Here is a 15029-nt window from a genome sequence, read left to right on the forward strand (position 1 = left end):
TGTAAATAAATCATTAAAACAAGAACACATTCGCATACCATTTTCTTTGTGGACAAAGGCTCCCTGAGGAGATTCTGGGATACCTTTCCAAATTGTGATTGGTTTGGGATAACCAGGGTCCATGGATCTCATTTCTTCGCTGTACCTCCAGTACCTGAAATATTTTTTAAAGGAAAAAACCCCCACATTTGTAAGATACCAGATGAGTGACTTTATATTTTCCCCCTCTAACACTTACTACATTCATTAACCCCAAGTGGAAATACAGGATTTCTTCTCTTTGAACATCTATTACAAATAAATCTATTTGGTGTTTCATATAAGTAGATAGAAGATAAAATATTTTTGCACTTCAACAACTAAACCAGCATGCATCTTACTTATAATTGCCACAATTCTGATGCCTAGGGCTTTTTCACAGTGACACAGAGGGATGCAACACATGCAAAAAACCAATGTACATTAATGCTTTTCATAATATTGTAATAATGCAAGTGACAGTAGATTCAAATTAAAATACTGCCAGCAATCTTAATTTAACTCTTCATAAGTATGCATTACAGAAGCTTTTAATTTTATTTGATTATCACTAAATAGATACAGTGTATTATAAAATTCAACCTGTTTGTGTGCCTTTTTGCCAGCCAGCCTTTCTCAAAATTAAAAAGCTTCAGCATGCAATTCTAGTAATCCTGAACATCTGAGAAATATTTACACTTGTGATTTATTTACTTTGAGATGGTATTGATAATTTCTTTTTCCTTTTACTGCTGATCAAATTGCTGATCAAATTCCTATGCATACAAGTTCGTTCTAAGAGTACAGCTTCTCTAATATCCTCTGCGTATCCTAATATTTTGGTGGGTCATTTCGTATTTTGATTTTCTCCATTCATTAAGAGCATAGTTTTATCACCATCATTGATAATCTGGTTACTGCTAAAAACTTGACCCTGTTTCTCATTTGAATTCAGTTTTTAGAAATCCTTGTTATGATCATCATATATTAAAAAATTCTTATGTGGATGATATTTTATCTCTGTGAAGGTACTTAGGCACTCTAATTGATACACATTTTCATCTTTTTAGATAAATGTGGTGGTCTAAATCCTCAGTATTTCTCCCTGTAGGGCGTTTCTCTGGCTTTAAACTTTCAATGAAATTAAAAGATGGCAGATTTCCAGTGGGTTAGGTGTTTGCAAGTTAGATCAAAAAGACATTTGTATTTATTTTTTCTTTCTTATGCTTAAATTATTTTTATAGCCTCAATTCTTAATCTAGTCACATATACATCAGCTGCCAGCCAACAACACAATGCTCTTTATTTAGATACAAAACATCTTTGAAAGTTTACATGCAGAAACAATATGTAGAAGTAGTAAACAAAGCTCTAACTTTAATACTGTTGAAACCAGTCCTTCCTCATCTTTAAACTCTAAGTTTCTTGGTCTTTAGTTTGCATTTTTAAAGAAATATATTTTCTTTTTCTCTCCCTCTATTTCAGAACTCCATTTGTGGCCTCCATAGTTTTTCTCCTTTTCCTTTTTCTCTTCCAATCTTTTCAACCTTTTGAGCTCCTTCTTTTAATTACCTCTGGTTTCCCACTAGCCCTAAATGACTTTCAAAGATGCCCTCTGTCATTAAAAGTCTTTGAGGACATGCTCAGGGCACACTCTGAAATCACAGAACTTCTGGGTTTTCATCATTGATGAGAATGATTAGGGATCCTACTAGGGAAGGACTGATCATGACACCACCTCAACAATCTGTGCTGGAGTAGTGAACATGTCTACAGGGTAAGGAAAAGCCTAGTCTTGATTCTATTTGGCATGCCAAATGTTCACAAGCAAACTCCCTAATGATGGTTTGAGGTCTACAGCCTATATAAACTTGTTGCTGTATCTCAAAGACTGATAAATAACAGAGGGGGGAAAATCTAAGTCCACTTCATAGCTTTAGAAAAAGGGATGTTGAAAAATACTTGCTAAACTATGGTCTATATCTAAGACTATTTACTTAATGATATCCTGAGCCATTCAATGATTAAGGTTTATGAAGAAAAAAACATTGATTTGAACTCTAAAGTGCATAAAAAGTTGGACCAGACAGGGGCATAAACAAGGACATTTGTCAAGAAGTTCATCAAACCTATTATTTTCCAGTCCCAAATGACTCAGTTCTGGTAGGACAGGAATAACAAAGGGACTAATGTTTTTTGTAGTCATTTTTTTCCCTTTATGTGTTTCATACAATTATTAAGAAGAATTATCATGAGTGTTGAAATAGATAATGTCAAGTTACAACAATAATGTTCCATACATGAGCTGCTTTAGACATATGACTGTTTACTGGTTCAACTTTTAAATCTTCTTACTGGTTTAGTTAATGGGATTTTCTTGTTTGTTTGCTTTTTTGCTTGGTCAGTTTATTATTATTTTTATTTCATAGCCAATATTTGATCTCATAAGCAATGCACATTGAGAAACTTACTGTTGTAAGGGTTTATTCCCACTGATGGTCAATATCCTGTAATGGCTCAATTATCTCTGCAAGGCTTATGTTCAATCCTCTTCTAACATACTCTATTGCATTTATATCCTGCTGGGTTTCATTGTGCTTGTTAGCTTAAAGTAGCAACGTTTCTGCCAGTACCTGTTTTCTCTGCTAGTTCTTTTTGTCTTCTATTATTACCAATTGTGTTTTAGGAAAGTCCTGAATATAAGTAACTGCCTATGCATGGTACTATAAAAGGACATTGCTGAATAAAGCCCACAGGAAGGAAAAGTCACTAAAGATTCGTACTGTACATTTTTTTACAATATGTATGTGGAGGTGGAAAATTATTACCTGAAAAAGAATTTTAATTTTTAAAGAAGATCTACTCAACAATAAGAAACAAATTATTTAGGTATCTTCTACTCACTATGAAAATTGATTGCTTGAAATGATGCCTAGTTTTAAAACATTACAAAAATTTGACTTAGTTACCTACTTCCCTCACCATGAGTGATGGAGAGCTATATTTTTGTTAAATAATAAAAATAGCTTTAACCATAAAATTTGTTGCAGCATTCTGTAGTGCAATTTTTACAGTACTGCTAAAAAATTACAAACTATACTGTCCTAAATATATTCTATGATGTGCATTAAATTGATTTCTTAAGTGATCCATGAATACTGATAGTGTCTGAGAACACTAAGTACCACACAGCAACAAAAACAGTCATAGTTTTAATAAGACTAATAGAAATATTACAGTTATTAATAAGGAATAATTTGTCTCTGAGCACACAAAATTTGCACAGCAATACATCAATCAACAAACACCGTACCATACTGAAAACCTGTAAAATCCATCATTCAGACAACTTGCAGTGTTTCAAAACTTAATGAATTCTCCTGACATTTCTATAAAGTAGACAAACATTCCTTTCTTTTTTTTTTTTATTTACAGGTAAATAAATATACAGAAACTGACTAGTACAAGTATTTCAGGAATGGAAAAACCCTTAGATTTAATGGGGTTTTTCTGTGCTTTACTTTTTGTTGGGGGATTGTGGTTTACTATTATTATTATTGTTATTATTATTTATTATTATTATTATTATTATTATTATTATTATTATTATTATTATTATTATTATTATTATTATTATTATTATTATTATTATTATTATTATTATTACTATATATGTGTCCCTATAAGATATATTTAGAAGTAATTCCAAGAAAATGCTCAAATTCTTCTCTAGCTCACAAGTTTAGCTCTGAGTTCCCTTTTTTACCTCATTATCAAATAGTAGCAAAGTCATTTTCACTGACCTTAAAAGCTTTGGACCATGCCTAGCCTGCTTATGTTCTGGAGTTTAGAAATGTGGATAAAGATAGATGTAAGAGTGTACACAAACAAATCACTTTGAATATTTAAGTTTAAATTTGCCACAACTCTGACTTGCCTGATGACTTCTAGAACATAACTTTTCTACTGGAAATACTTATACCCATTCCAGGATACTCACAAAAATATAATTTAGGTTATAAGACATGTGCAAACAGTACAGCCATCTATGCAGGAGCAGTAAATTTCATCTCTTTGAGAAATAGAGGAAAAGGTTAACATGTTTAGCTGGTATCCACTGAATTGTTCCCTTGCAGAAATCCTATACCAACCTATCTCCTTTGAAGAAGTAGGTTTTTCCAACATCTTCCCACCAAATTGCTGAATCAATGCCGTGGGAAGGAATTCCACTTCCAAGTGTTACCAAATCATGAGGATAACCTGGCTGGAGAGTAGTGTCCTTGAAAACCCAGAACTTGTTACCTGTACAAAAGCATATATATACACACATATATGTGTATTAGTCATCAGTACTGTCAGTAGAAATATTAATAAACTCTTAAGAAATAAGAAAGACTCCCCAGGGTCTATAGTAGCAACTCTCCCAAATACAATGAAATTAAAAATGTTCCATTGCTGCAGACAATGCAAAATTAAATAGGCCTTATGGATACTTGCATTTATAAAACACCTTTCTTCAAACAAGTCTACAGAATATTTAATTACCAACTATGCAGTGATCAAAAGTAGAGTGAAAATTAAATCACCTTAAGAGACTCTGCGGTTGATAATGTAATACATTCACAGAAAAACTACGCAGCAGTTTTACGTTTCATGAGGAAAGAGATAATTTTAGAAGAAAAGCAAGGTAAGAAACACAAAAAAAAAATAGAAATGACAATTTTCATAGAGACCAAATACTTTTATTTCTCTGTATTTCTCCCCAAGAATTTAAATTACTTATGAAGGATGTTTCGGAAATAGCCATAGAATTTAATATTAAAACATCTTTTCTTTTAGGGCAACCTAAAGACAGCAAACTGAGAGTCTGAATCCCAGAGGTGAAAACCTTTTGTTGCTGAAAGTAATGGTGGGTTGCCAGTGGCAGTAAGACTTAAGCTTTGTCTGTAGGTGGCAAATAATTCAAAACCCCCCAGCTGACTTATTAAGTGCTGAAAATACAAGGTAGTTGTACGACTCCAGTTGCTGTTAGCACAGTGTCCACACAAACCTCAGATTACCCAGGTTACTCAGGTCACTGTCTTAAATATGAATGACAGCCTAGGGCTTCCTGGACTGCAGTGCTGAGTGGATGAAACCCCTACTGCTAGAGGGGTAACTGCATCTACTAGACAAATATTTTGTGTACATAGGGATCCATGCCTACAGAAGTAGCAGCTGCACCAGTGTTTTATAGTCGAGATGCCCCCTTTTTCTGGGAAAGGATGCTTCCTGTGGTGTCTCTTCCAGCTGGATGGCTTACCTCAACAGCCCCCAACTCCACTTTCCAAGCTTGAGTCTTTCCTCTAGCTTCCTGGACAAGTTCTTCTTCACTGAATACTTCCATGATTATCTCATCTGCTTCACCATCTCATATTAGCTTATAGCCCAATATTTCCTCGATAATTTTGTTGTCCTCCTGGGGACTTCTCAACATACTCTGCCACCTGTCCTATTCTTGCAACTATCCTCTCCTTTTCGCATTTCTGCTTTTTTCTAATTCTTCGTCAAAACTCACTTCTCACCCATGTCTTTTCAGCAGACTTCTCTTTCAAACACAGCTTTGGCTGAAAAAAAGGGAATAAAGATCCCCATATGCTCCCTAGAAATAGGAAAGGGGGAGCATAATTTGCATTTATGTACTTATCTGATGAGCTTGCTTGGATGCCTTTCTTGTCTTTGTGTTCCGTCCCCTAGACCACAAGGACACTCTTCCCAGGCTAGACTATGGGCTCCATTGTGAAAGAACCATGTGTTTATTCTCTCTCCAAAGCACTACCATCATCATTTTTTCCAAAAAGCATTGCTAGTTTTAGTAATAATGCCACTGAAGGAGAAGATACTCTTTGACACCATATGGACACTTGGAGCTAAATCACAAAAAAAAAAAAAATCTAGGCAACATTCATGAACATATATATTGAATTGTCCTTATTGGATTCTTCACTTTGGTCTATCCATTGCTATGCATGACAATGATATCTTAAATATAAGGGGAAAGTTTGAAAACAATTTTTGCTCAAACACATTTGGAAGGAGGATGTAAGAGATAAAATCATGGCTGTTCACATTAGTTTTTGTACTTGCCTTTAAGGCTAGACAGGTTGTTATACAGATTTAGGAGGTTAAGGTACTGTACTGTATAAATATTTTATAAGGAAATGTAATATTACCCCAAAGACCTAGGATCAGGTGTATGCCAGAATCATCAAGGGGGAAAATCCCGAGAGCTGTTTTGCAGTTGGTTTTATATTTTAGCTATCCCTCTGTGGTATTAAACATTTGTTTAAAGGAAAGGTTTTTTTGTGTCCCTGTTTGTACTGTGGTGATTTAAAGCATGTTTTCATTTTATCAGAGTTTTAATTAGGAGAGGGAGTATAGTTTCCATCCCTCCCATGCTGGGTTTCCAGGGTTAATTTTTTATCAGCTTCTCTACAGCTGCTTGTCACCCACCTTCAAGCACAGACCCTACAGTTTGCTCAACAGATCCATTTTCTCTCCCCTGCCAGCTGAAGAAAAGCAAGGACTCAAAGAATGAGTATGTACAGGGTCATTTGAAGCATGAAAATGAGACACAGAGATCCATGAAGAGCAGTCAGGGGAAGCTGAGTTCTCTGTTGACCTGGGATTAAGGTCATTGCTAACCTGAGATTTACCTTTACTGAGTTGCCTTATAAAAACTCACTTATAGGGTTTGATAATGACAGAGGTGAGCATCTTCAATCACTCTCTGTCCCTCCTCCCATGTGGTTTATTTTTTGCCAATTCGTATGACTGGATACAGAAAGCTTCAGATGTTAATGGCAGTTTCAAATGCAATGATAAGAGAAGTCATGTGTTTTGGACCTTCCTAGTTGGTACTTGTGGTGTGAACAACAGATGGCATCCAGTGAATGATCCTGGGCCAGCTCATTTCTGTTGCAGAAGATCATTCAAAATGACAGCTGTTGCACAGCATTGAGAGGCATATGCTGTGATGTATGTAATGCCAATACTTTTCTCTGTGCTTCACAAGGAATAAAAGTCAAAGCAATTGTTATGAATAGATCGTTATCAGCCATACCCGAGGAGGCAAAGTTAATTATCAACAAGATCAGGTCATACCAAAATAAACAATGGTTATGCACAAGCCATTGTAAATGACAGCACCGCTGAGCCATGTATTTTTTGCATATTCAGAGATGCCAAAGTAAAAGGAAAGTGGGAACAGGCATAAGAAACTGAATTCTTCACATAATTTCTTACTAAGAAACAAATTCTAAAAGGAAAGTGTAGATGTGATAACAGGCATAAGAAACTGAATTCTTCACACAATTTCTTACTAAGAAACAAATTCTTTCTTAGAAAAGAGAGAAAAGGTAAATTTATCTATATTCTGCAGAGACAGGGGAGCATTGAGATCTCTAACATATCTAAGCAAAGCCTATTGATGCTAACTAGCAGGAATTTTATTTAACATTTGCTTTAGAAGACATGTTTAGTCTGCTATAACTGTGTTGATTGTTAATGAGAAGTACTGTATACAAGAAATCCAAATGTTCCATCTGGCTGACAACTTTCACTTCAGTTTTTCATTTGGTTGGTTTTTTTAGGAGGTTTTAGGAGGTCTTGTTTTGGATTTTTTTTCCCCTGTCTCTCACCTGGAGGAAAGTGGGTGTCTATTTATCAAAGAATTGATCTGATCAACAGAATTTGATCAGAATCCAATGTTAGGAGAAGTTAAAGCTGAAAACCAGTGCAAAAGATGCCCAACTGTGATGAGAATGAGATAATTTTATTTCTAACATATTTATAAAACTTTAAATGTAGTACAAACTAATGCTGCAGTCAGTATGCTTTCATGTAGCTCATATTCCACTTCCACTAATAGTCAATAAAACTTCATTAATTGTGATCATAATGGAAAGAAATATAACAAAATTAGTCATATTTTTATTCTTCCTATAGATAACTAATGCTTCTTTGGAGTCAAAACCTGTGCCCTCAGCAGAAACCACCACTGTGTTTATTTTGCCAAGTTGTTTTTTTAAGGTCTCATTGGTAGCTTTGTAATTTTCACAGAGAATAAAGCACCACATGTTTCATGAAGTCTGAAATTTCAGAATGTTTTATCTCTCTGCTTTTATTCCCTCTTGTAAGGTCTAATATAATAAGAAGCAGATTGGCAAGGTCAGAAGCTGAGAGTGAAGCAAGTGATAAAAAAGCTAAAATGTCTTACTTCTTGAAATAATGCTTTGTTAAATATCATCACTGTAGGGAAACAGCTGAGAAGGGTGAACCATGGAATTATTTGAAGTCTCTCAAAATCCATCTTTGACATTCTAAAAAACGTACTGGAAATAAAGGGCATCTGTATTGCTATACTTCACTTAAAATTATAATATTCTAGATATTCTTTAGACTGTTTAACTTCCTACTGACTACTGCCAAAAAATATGCAGTTTTTAGCAACTAGTTCTTCCTTTATAGAATCTGAATTCTGAATAATTGTGCTTCTGGGTTTTTTGTCCATATTATTTTCAATTATGGTATGTGTGTAGTGCAAGAAGTTTGCAGCATATCGTGACTGTGTTAGAGTGGTGAGATGAATTTCCAAATTTTTAAACAATTACATGTAATTTAAATCAGTTAAAAAATTAACATCTAATCCCAACTGTTGGTTTATTCCAGCCAACACTCCTTTTAATTTTGGTCTTTCAAGCCTGTATCTAGTCTTTTCCTAGAATCCTAAAATTACTATTCATGGTTCCATTTTCCCCATTCTCTATTTCCCACATCAAGTTTCTGTCATTTCTCTGTTCCATGATCTGACACTATAGTAAATCTATTTTTCAATATAAAACTGTCAGGCCATGGGGTAAGGGCAGTAGGATGTTATGATGGAGGCACTGGTAGTATGAGTTTTACAGCAGCCTTTCTGTTGCTACATTTGGTTTACCATAACATTCAACAGCACAGATGGCTTGACAATTTCATTTTTAGCACTATATAAATTCCCAAAGGTACACAGAATGAATTTAACTATTCATGTTTTCTCATTAAAAGAAAAAAAAAAGGTATCTTTTTGATGCCATCTTATTATCATTCAGCATGGACACTGGTAATGAATAATAACAAGAATTCAAACATCTGTTTTTCATAAGCAACTATCCACCAGATTGCTCTGTACTTTATGAGTATGATCTGGTCTGCTGAGGGCTGATGAGTCCATCTGGCAGGGAACAGGAAGAGCATCTTTGTCATAGGCTTGCCAAGCTGGTAAAGAGGGATTTTAACTAAAGTTGCTGGTGGAGGGAGAACCTCAATCCATCCCACTCCTACCAGTTTGATGTCAGTGGCAGCAAGAGATGTCCAGAGCCTGGAGAGAGATCACAGGTCAGCAGGAGAGCACACGAAACAGCACAAAGGAATTCCAGCCACTCCAGTCAGTAAGTTGGTTTTATTGGGTGCCGCAAATTAAATGCCTCTATGAAACACACGTATTATCCAGAATAACAACAGGAGCTGGGGATGTGCTTGGAAATTTGTGCACACCTGCAGGGCTGTGATCTTACTGGCATCACAGAGACATAGTGGGATGGCTTCTATGAATGGAATGTTAGAATGGAAGGCTACTGGCTCTTTACAAAGGATGGGCAGGGAAGAGGGCATGGAGGTGTTGCCGTCTGTGTCAGTGACCTGCTGGCATGCATGGAGCTCTGCTGGGATGCATGAGGAACTTGCCACAGAATCAGCTAGGTTGTAAAAGACTTTGGAGATCATCAAGTTCAACCTATGACCTAACACTACCTTATCAACTAAACCATGGCCACATCCAGTCTTTTATTAAACACCTCCAGGGACAGTGACTACACCACCTCCCTGGACAGCCCATTCCAGTGCCCATCCACTCTATCTGTGAGCATTTTTTTTCCCTCATGTCTAGCCTGTACATTTGTAGTATACTATGGGTCAGCACTAAAGAGAGGGCAGGAATAGGTGGCACTATAGTGTGGGTCAGAGGAGTGCATAGTGACATTAAACCAGTACAAGTTTTCTGCTGGCATTTAATCCATCTTTTCTATTTTATTCTCTGAATAACAGATGTAGACATTGGCTCAGGTATGTGCTTTGTTAACACATCCATATGCTAGACATCAGATTTAAAGTTCCTTCTAGAACTTACTTGTTTGGACCAATTTTAGACCGGTAAAACACGCTACCTGGATAAGGCATTCTACTTACTCATCATCTTAGCAACAATCAGCTTGTCTATTTCTAGCGCCTTTGGAAGGAAGACATGTAACCTTTTCCCAGGAAATTTTGTGACGGAATAGAAGAAATGAGACAATGATCATTTACCTACAGTCTATTTACATATGTTTCTGTAATAATGTTCCACAAGGCAGTTGAGATCCTTGGAACAGGAATTTTCAAGGATACCCACACAAAAGACAGCTGAATTTTTTGATTCTGTAGCAGTGGAAAAACATGAATTACACTGATAGAAAACACCAACAGTTAGATATTAAGAGTCATGAAGACATGGCAGAGAAGCAAAAATATTTTTTTAAATTGCACGAGGAAATACAAAGACTTTTGGCCTTGGCAAGTAAGGGGATAATACAAATGTCATTGGAAAAATAATGGAAGGAACTTTGAAAATAAGTCATATGGAAAAAAACCCTACAGCAGAATATCCAAATATCATATGATATCAGCTAGAAGGCACAAAACTAATTGATCTGAAGTCAGATAGCATAAGGTGGGGATGATGTGAAAGGAAAACACAATTCTGACTTCTAAAAGAACAATCCTGCTGTTCCTGCTTGCTTTAATTAATCTTGATTTAATTTCCCAGAGAAAAAAATAGAGAAGTTCCCCACTCCTTTTGTTGTTTGAGAAGTTCCCTCCTCCTTCTCTCCTAACCCATAAACCACAGGATCAACCTATTCCTCTAAGACCTAACAGGAGCCAGTCAGCAGTGTGTGAAGAGTTAAATAATGATGAAACATATTTCAAGGTCATTGGGAAGGAAAAGAAGCAGATATAACAATAAGCTTGATCATTTCTGTCTGGAGCTCAGATAATGGATCCCAGCATTATCAAGGCAGAAGTCTGGAATACTAGGATAGTTACTTTGCTCTTTGTAGAAGTGGTGCAAAGGAATAGCTACAGAATAATATTTTTATCCTCCCATGTCCTACAGACCTAAAAATCAAGCAGTGGGATGGAGATTTGAAGGCACCTTGATCATGATTTCCAACCATATAAACTTTCCAGAGTTAATGACTTAAGTTTATTTTATGGCAACAGAAGTAAAGCATTTGCTGTATAGAAAGAGAAACTGCGCTACATGTAATATCATTTTCCTTATGATTCACACAAAAATACAATTTCACCTTTAGTAAAACATAAACTTCATTGTACAATTATGAAGTGTTTCTGCATGTTATAAAGTATTTTTTAACATTCCCAGGATTGTTTCCATAGTGAATGTAATATTCTTATGCCCTGTTGATGATTCCACTTCTAAAATGAATTAATTTCTTTTTTAATATAACAACATTAAAAATATCTCCTTTTTTTTAATGAGCTAAAAAAATTAATCACTCACAACACTAAATAGCTGAATAATTTTTCATATATTTCTTATCTATTCAGTTTCTTCTTCTCTAAAATGATTATTTTATAAAACATACTTTACATAATTTGAAGATTTTGTCACTAAGTATGCATTTGTTAAACATATAAGATAACTTTATCATTAAATCTAAATAAGGTATATGTTCAAGAACTTTAATTTTGAAGAACAGATGATGTCTGAAGTGAAATTTGAAAAGAATTGTCATCAACAATTTGATCTAAATCACCTATTTTCTGGAGTTTATACTCCTTTAAAAACACTAAATACACATCTATGAAAAAGATTATTTTTCCCCACATTAAACTCCTAACATCACAGGTCTTAGATGAAACAAATATAATGCAGTACAGTGAGGTATATATAGCAAAGGTGCCATTTTAAGATATAAGAAATGAATTTGTTAAAAGGAAGAGCAAAGAGAACTACACAAAAATTAATAATGGAAATGTGTTCATTGTGTCTTCCTAAAACACATTTAAAAAATTATTTCATAACAGATAATTTCATTTCTATGTGTTATATATTTATACTTTCAAATTTTGATTGAATATGTAAGAACAAGTGATCTGATATTGTGATATCATAAATTTATGTAATTAATTATGTAATTATGTAATCATAAATTAAAATGTAATTGCCAAACAAGAAAATGCTAACTTATATACTCATAATTTAGCTACCAATTCTCAATAAGATTTACAAATCATTAGTAAAAATAAACAAGATGTGTTTCAAGAAATCATCACACTCAAAAGTGTTACACAAAATCTTACTTTTGTTCTTTCTTACCTTTAAAGAAGACAAAGTTCCCCTCACTGTTTTCATAAACTGCATCAATGCTGGGAGGCAGTCCCCTCCAGAAGTAGGTAATCTGCATGGGGTATCCATCCATCACCCTGTTGTTCCTGACTCGCCAAAACCACTGATCCTGGAAACCAAACACACACTTCTTACTACATTTTTATATGTATTCAGCTGCTGTCTTGAAAATACTGAACAGCCTATCATAGCATTTTTAGAGCAGACCTTTTGCTGAGTGGATAAGCACATTGTGTTTGCATTTGTCTCACATTACAAATGTTTCAGAACTGGCTTTTGCTGAGGTAGGGATAAGCTACACACACAAACCAGGTGTTGGGAGCAGACACCCCTTGGCAGAATGTACAGCGTGTTGTATGAGATGATGTAACTCTCTCAACTTCATTCTTATAAGGGGCTAAATTTAAAATTTTTGGTCTGACTGTAAGTGCTTTTAGGCTGAACCATATGCTTATGTGAATGCCCAAAATGGGACTACATACAGACTTTGAAGACCAATTAATTTTGCAGGTCATTTTTTTGCAGTGGCTGCAAACAGTGAAAGGATGATAGATAGATGTGTAACATTACTACATCAGTCCAGTAGGAACTATGCTTTGATGACAATTTTACTGTAGTGAAGTTTAACAGTCTTTCCAAGTGACATTAAATAGAATGGTTAATATTACAGCCATATATATATATTTATATATAATGGGTGCTAAATCCAGCTAATCCAATACATGGCACATTAAATGGGTATCAATAAAGATATTGTCATCGTACTGCTTCAGAACTCTTTCATTTAAAGTTGAAGGATAGGGTAAGTATTTAACTTCTTACACACGTTTGAACATTTTCCAGCATTATTATTATGTAAAACAACCCCCTTTAACAAAAAAGGAAGTGATGTTCTGCCAGAATCTGTCTCAGTTTACATGGCAGTTCTTCCTCTGTGTAATGAACTCAGATTCCACAGTGCATCAAAACCTGTAAAATCATAAAGTCAACAAATATCTTCTAGAGAATGGGTTATGTTTCATACTTAGTGATTTTTTGGAGTATGCCTGCATTATAACAAGACCAATAAAATTATATTTTGCAGATTTGGTATTGAGTTGTATGTCAAACTGTGTTTCATACTTCATATTGCTGACTTGCAGTATAATAGTTAGAATATTTTTATCTATTATTTATTCAAATTCCTTAGCAAACCAATAAATTTTTCTGCTGTACTACTAAAATCCTAACAATAATACAATTATGGCAAAACTGGAATGTTTGTTTCATTCTGCATATCCCCATGAATTTGTTTTTAAATCTGTTTATATGTATACATAGATATATATGGGTCATTGCCTTTAATGTTGAAATATTCCATTCTGAAGCATAATTGTGAATATAACATGCAGTGTTTTCTCTTCTGCTGATGGAATCTCAAAGACTTCATATTTTCCTCATCTATTTTCAGCATATGTACCTGTCCTTGCAATAACCATGGACAATGGGGTATAGCTCATCAGTAAGGATCCTACAGGTTTCCACAAAACTAACATTTTGAAAATTTATAGTTTTAGCATTTTTATGGTCTTACTTTAACTGACAGAGACTGGCATGTGATTTGCCAATAGATATCATTTCAGGGAATCGGCAAATGGAAATGTCTGAGTTCAGAACTGAAGGTTTGGACCATTTATAAGATTGGGGAAGGTAGGTGTTGGCAGAGGCTGATAGAATAATTTGTCTATGTAAATTTAATTTTCCTGGGTGACTTTCCTATGAACATGCTAGACTCAATGGTTTTAGACTGACAGAATTCAAGCTCTGGAACTCAAGAAATGCAGCATGTAGCCATAGAGCATGCCAAGGACCTTTCTGAAGCATCAGATGAGATAGGCTCTGCTTATAGAAAGAATGCCTCATTTCAGCAGATATATGTAAATGTAATTAGTTTATCTTAAACAAAATTATATTTACCAGCAATTTTATCATCTGCATTTTGATAAACATGTATATTTACTGAAAGTATTTTTTGACAAGAGTTTAGCTATTATTGAAATTCAAAAGAGGCATTGTCCAAGACAAAGCATATTTACTCTAATAAAGCTCTTTCACATGCTAAGCAAATAGCTTGAAACAGTTTCTCTGGCAAAACACTTCTCAGTGTATTTGTTTATGTTGAATAAACACAGTTTTGTCTCTTTTGAGAAATGGTATTTATTGAGAATCCCTTTTCCCTTCCCACTATGTTGGTTAAATATACTTTTTATTATTTTGTTTCCCCAAAACACAATAACTTCAGCAAACAGGTTGAACATGACTTGTCACACACACTCCAATGTAAAGCCTGACAAATGCATACATTGATTGCATAGATTTTAGTGTCTTTCCTTGCAGGCTAGCAAACGCCTCTTTGTTGGCATCTGTAGATATCCAATTGCTTCAAAAATATGGATCACTCCTGTGCAGCTGAGAGCTGGCATAATAATGGATCATTAAATATTATGACTGTAGACATACCAAATAAATTAAGCCTGGGCAATTATTC

At 34.7% G+C, this 15029-nt stretch overlaps 1 protein-coding gene across 1 annotated transcript in view; it reads right to left on the reverse strand.

Annotated features, from left to right (window-relative positions):
• MMP16 (matrix metallopeptidase 16) overlaps positions 1-15029 on the reverse strand; it is a 163636-nt gene that overhangs the window by 8535 nt on the left and 140072 nt on the right. Inside the window, exons 7-9 of the mRNA XM_030970356.1 lie at positions 12473-12611; positions 4170-4320; positions 39-154 (exon numbers count right to left, since the gene is read on the reverse strand). Of these exons, the coding sequence (XP_030826216.1) occupies positions 39-154; positions 4170-4320; positions 12473-12611 (406 nt within the window). The remainder of the gene's footprint in view (positions 1-38; positions 155-4169; positions 4321-12472; positions 12612-15029) is intronic.

This window comes from Camarhynchus parvulus, chromosome 2, assembly GCF_901933205.1.
Source record: "Camarhynchus parvulus chromosome 2, STF_HiC, whole genome shotgun sequence".
Lineage (NCBI taxonomy): Eukaryota > Metazoa > Chordata > Aves > Passeriformes > Thraupidae > Camarhynchus > Camarhynchus parvulus.